Genomic DNA, 5,537 nt, shown 5'->3' with positions numbered 1-5,537 from the left:
AGCAAGGTCCCCCCAAAAAAAACCCCCAACCCACCCCCCCCCCCCAAAAAAAAAACCCCAAAAAAATACACCACAAACACACGACAACGCAAAAAAACCTACAAAACCCTTAAACCCATCAGCTCTTTCTTCCCAAAAGAAGAAAAAAATGATACCTATAAGTTACTAATCAGTTAAAACCTGCTGATCAACGAGATGGCGTTGACTCTTAATGTTGGGTTTGAACTTTTTCTCTCAGAAAAAAAAGCGTGGAGGGACAACGTGCCCAGTGACACCGAGCGCTCCGCTCCCACCTAAATCCAAAGAGCCGCCGTACACCTGCAGTAGGGGAAAGCAGGTTATTTTGTGCCTTTGGTTCCCTCCAGGGCCCCTTCCAGCTGCAGGCAGCTCCGAGCCGCCCTCAAAACCCGGCATCTGGGGCACCCCGGGCTGGCAGGGATGCGGACAGGGATGCGCCCAGGGGTGGGCACCCCGTGGGCACCCCCCGCCCTACGGCGGCGGGCGGCACAGCCCGGCTCCTGCCGGACGGGACCCAGGCCCTGCTGGAAGTTGCAGAGCTGACGAGCCCAAGTGCTGGGGGGCGGATTGGAGCAAGACCCCCTTGGCTACCCCGCTGCCTGCAGGGAACAGCAGCGGAACCTGCGGGGGAGGGGGGGGGTGGGGGGGAGCGCACCCCCTGCCCCTCCCAGGTGCGGGGGTGAAGGGCGGTGGCGGCGCTGCCCCGCCTGCGGGGCCGGCTGGGACAGCCCCCCCCCCCCCCCACCTCACCTCCCGACGGCATAAAACAGCGGGAGTTGCCACCTGCAGTTGCTTCCTGGCATGAAGCTCACCTGGGACATCAACGACCCTAAGCTGCCGCAGGTACCGGGTTGGGGGGGTGTGAGGGACAAATGCTCAGCTGGCTGTAGCATGGGTCTGGTGGCTGGGGTGCCAGGGGAACCCCTCCTCCCAGCAAAGCTTCATTTTACAGTTGCTTTATTTCTCCAGCACGTCTTTCCATGTATAAGTGGATGGGCTGCAGTGGTCCTTACACAAGGAATTGTAATAAAAATATGGATTTGATAAGCAGCTTTGGCCAGCTGGGTATGAACTCCTCAAACAACTTTTTGCTCTGCTCTTTGGTCAGTTTCTCTCTCCTGCATTCACAGAACTGTTGAAAAGATGCTTGGCCTGAATATTTTCTGTTACTATCATTCAAGCTATCTAAATATTTTGTTGGTTTGTTGATGTGACACTTTATTGTCAGGGTCCACTCTGCTTTTCTCTAGTTGTGAGCTCCACATGCATTTTTAGTTCATAGCTTTTTTCACCTTAGAGTTTATTTAATTTTACAGAGCCCGTGCAATTATAGAATGGTTTAAAGCGGTAAGTGCTGGTAGTTTACATGCAGTCACTGGGATGGCTCACATGTGGTCCATCTCTGTGTTAAACGTGTATTATAGGAACTCTTTAATTACACTGCATTTGGAGTTTAAAATATTAGTAGTTCTTTTATTGTGCTTGTAATTATGTTTTTATAAGGAACTCCAGAAAGCCAGTGAAATCCCAAATCATATATTGAAAGTATATTTGTAATGGCAATTTATTTTTAGTTCTGACAGAGGCCTTATTCAGATGGCCATATTAGATGGACTTTAAGAAACCATTCCTTAGCTAAAATTTCTCTTTTCCAGCCTGCAGGTGCACAGTCCCACAACAAGAATTTGCATGAGCAGGGCAGTTTCTGTCCTGCCTGGGTGCATTGGTGGTAGCTTAGTCAGTACGTTTTGGTAACAAGGCTGATCTCTTACAGCTGGATAACCTTGCTGCAAAGAGGCATCTGTAACAACAGACCGTGTTGTTACGGATCACGATGCAAGAGAGGAAATGATCCTGACTTTAAGATGTGGAAGCTCAGGCTGCCTTTCCCCTTTTATAGAGCATTTCTGATTTCTCTTTCTGCTGCATGGGTAGCCACAAAAAAAGCCCTTTTTCCTCACTATGTGTTTTGTAACAGGGCAAAAACATCAGGTTGAGGTATCCTGCTAATATTCTCTTGCTCTCCCGCCCTCCCACCCCTGCTCACCCTGCTGCAGGAGCCCAAGCACTTCGATGCCTTCCAGGAATGGCCCGATGGCTACGTGCGACTCATCTACTCCAGCGAGGAGAAGAACGCGCAGAGACACCTCAGCGGCTGGGCCATGCGCAACACCAACAACCACAACTGCCAGATCCTCAAGAAGTCCTGCTTGGGGGTGGTGGTGTGTGCCCGGAGCTGTGCTCTGCCTGGCGGGGCCAGGCTGCAGCTTCGCCCTGCCATATGCGACAAGGCTCGGCAGAAGCAACAAAGTAAGAGGCACCCGAAGGGAGGGGGGATGCCCGAGGGACCTCATTCCTTCCAGCTGGGTGTGATTTCTAAATTGGGATCACCCTTACTTGCATGCAGACTAAGGCATAGTTGCAAAGACTTCATTGGATGCATTTATCTCTAAATTTCACCAATGTCTGTTTGTAAATACTTAAGGGAAAATGGGTCTAAAATACTCGAACCCGTTGGCATCATACCAAGTGTGCAGCTCTAGTTCACATCATTCCTTATGCTTGGTGGTCTACATCGTGTTTCCTTGGACATCATACTTCGATTTGAATTTCAGTGAGGGCTGATCATATTGCCCTTGGGCTCAGTTTACTCTTGAACACTGTCCTCACTTTAACCAGTGGCTTCAGAAGTTTCTTTCCTTCTGTTCACAGAGAAAGTCTGCCCCAACTGTAACTCAGCCCTTGAGCTGATTCCTTGCCGAGGACACAGTGGCTACCCGGTCACTAACTTCTGGAGGCTTGATGGCAAAGCAATATTTTTCCAGGTAAAAAGCATGCATACATATGTGCACACATGTACATAAATTATATAGAGTGAGCAGAGAGATTTCTCCTTGTTGTTTTTGTTTTTTTAACACCAAGCATGGCGAGCACTGTGGAGTTCTCGTCCATGACTGAATTCCTCTGTAGTACAAGCATCTCAAGAAAAAATAAAACAGTAACATTTGGCTGTGTCTTTAAAAGCGGTACTTGAGAGTTAACTATATCCAATTCGAGCATCATTATTGATGCCTAAAATTCTCCTGTTCACAGTACACAAATATGGACAAAAAGGTTGTCCTGCATGTCTGACAACTGAGTCTCACCAAGGACCTAATACTTATTTCCTATTAAAATGAATAAACAGGGAAAGTAAAGCTTTACTTAAATTGCACAAGCTGAAATTTGAGAATTCTATTTCATGTGAAAACAACCTTTCAGTTTTAAGAGGATTTAAAAATTTGCCAGAAAAAAAAGGAAATTTAGAAAGCTAAAATCTGAAATTTCATGTTGATTTTTTTTGTAATATTAGGACAAAAATTTCACACAAAGCTTCTGTTTTATCAGATTACATTTTCTGCTGGATGGTGGGGTTTTTTTTCCTCAGCCCACACAGTGGTGAATTCTGTTGTCCAGTCAGTAAATGGAAGCAAACTGTCCACCTTTCCAAATACTCACCTGTAGTATTATTATTCTTCAGATATTCCATTAGACATGTGAGAACTGAAGATTTTTACCATCGAAACGTTGATAAAACCTTGCTTAGAAGGTAATTTCTGTTTGAGAAAGGCCAGCATTTTAAGAACAATATTAACTTTCCTACTTTGTGTTAGGGACTATATGTAGGTCCATTCAGGGCAATGTCATGGGGAAGGACATGCAGACTATAGAGTTTCATCATATATTGGTGTAGCTTTGGATGCACAGATCTGCATACCCACAGATGTTTCAATAGCAGAGCATCTTTGAGTAGCTTTCCAGGAGATACTTTTCAGTCCTATTTAGGAGTTGTTTATTGGTTTTAGAGTACAGAACACTTTTCATCTGGTGGCATGAAACCTCTTTAAAACTTATCTATGCTATTTTAGCAATGGCTTTTATAAAGTAGAACAGCTATCCTAGACTGCAGAAAACCAACTGAACCAGATTTATATTTTTTTCCCTTGGTTCTAATTAGTTACTGCCAAATGTCACACATAGGTAACACCTTTGCTTCATCAGCTTTGCAGTAGTCACTTCTCCCTTACTTTTTCCTTCTACCTACCTGCAAATCATGATTTATTGCATATATTTATTTTTACATTTAATCCCTCCTTGTTTAGTTTTCTCCTCCGTGTTCTCTCCGTGTTGGTTCTTGTGCCAAACCACAGGCCATGTTGTGGCTACCTCTCATCCTACTTACTGCATTTTCTCTTCTCTTACCCCATTTTAGTTTGCATCTAATTCTTTGTTAATTCTAATTTAGGCTAAAGGAGTCCACGACCACCCCAGGCCAGAAAGTAAGTTGGAGGCAGAGGCAAGACGAAGTGCAATTAAGAAGCAAATGTCCTCTTTTCACCTTTCCCAGAAAAAGAAACCTCTAAACACAGAGGTAAGTCAGTCATTAGTCAATTAAAAAGGTGTCATAAGTGAAGATTTTCAGTCAATTAAAAAGGTGTCATAAGCATGTACTGGGGATGCTAGAGCAGAAGAAAACTTTATGCCATGCTACGTCTGTGCATCTTGGGCTGAAATGAGCAATGGCACAAGTGTTGAGACACATACGTGTGTGCAGGCAGTTGATCCCTGAATCTCAAAGATCTACTTGTCCTTGTCAGGCAGGAAGGTACCACGACAGTGGTGGCTGCACCAACAACCTACAGAATCTGCCCTGCATGGATGGCCCAGAACGGGTCGGTATCGTCACAGACACCAATTTTTCGATTCCAGCCCAGCCTTACCCTTCGCTGCAAAACACCGACCTCTACAAAGCATCTTATGACTCCGCCAGCTTCCAAGAGGATCAGCTATCACCATACCCGAAGTGCCCCAATCCAAAGATTTACGTGCCCAGGCCACCCAGCTACGAGTTTGGAGTTCCTACTTTTATAGGCTCTGGCCCCTACCCGACGTTTTACAAAGACCTGACAAGCCCCGCCGTTGATGCGGACCCCCTCAGTCTGACTGGATCTCACTGCAGTGCTGCGACTGCCCATGACAAGAGCTTCGATACCCCTGGTAGACATTACGGACTGAAACCAGCTTGGGGGAAAACTGGCAGCGGAGACCGGAGTGACTACGGACAGATGCAAACAAGCACTAACTACCCTTACTGCGGTGGTGACTACCCCTGCCGGTACGGTCCCAGCCCCTCCCCCATAGCCCCACCACTGCAAACAGTCATCACAACCACCACCAAGGTGTCCTACCAGGCTTACAAGCCAGCCACGCTGAAATACAGCGACAACCTCTGCGAGATGAAAAATCTTCAGAGCTATACCCACATGGCAGAAAATGTCTCGGGCGCTATCTATTCAGGGATGAAGATTCAGGAAGACTTTGGGATGATAAAGTCCGCGTTGCTCTACCAGCATGACCCAGGCCCCACAAAGTCCAAACCGGTGGAGAGTGTGGAGACCTATCGGTATGGGCCAGTGCTGGGGAACAGCTACGCTGAGCATGAAGGCCAGACCTTCAGGTTTGAGAGTACTGAATATTGA

The 5,537-nt window shown here is 46.6% G+C and overlaps 1 protein-coding gene across 1 annotated transcript; it reads left to right on the top strand.

Moving 5' to 3' along the window:
- The first annotated feature begins 819 nt into the window (after positions 1 to 819).
- GCM2 (glial cells missing transcription factor 2) lies at positions 820 to 5,537 on the top strand. Its single transcript, XM_056330045.1, has 5 exons — positions 820 to 861; positions 2,076 to 2,328; positions 2,731 to 2,843; positions 4,304 to 4,429; positions 4,656 to 5,537. The coding sequence occupies exons 1-5, from the start codon at positions 820 to 822 to the stop codon at positions 5,535 to 5,537; spliced, it is 1,416 nt and encodes a 471-aa protein (XP_056186020.1).

Source organism: Falco biarmicus, chromosome 3 (genome assembly GCF_023638135.1).
Source record: "Falco biarmicus isolate bFalBia1 chromosome 3, bFalBia1.pri, whole genome shotgun sequence".
Classification (NCBI taxonomy): Eukaryota; Metazoa; Chordata; class Aves; order Falconiformes; family Falconidae; genus Falco; species Falco biarmicus.
Note: the sequence above shows the minus strand (reverse complement) of the source record. Positions and strands in the feature narration are given on the sequence as shown.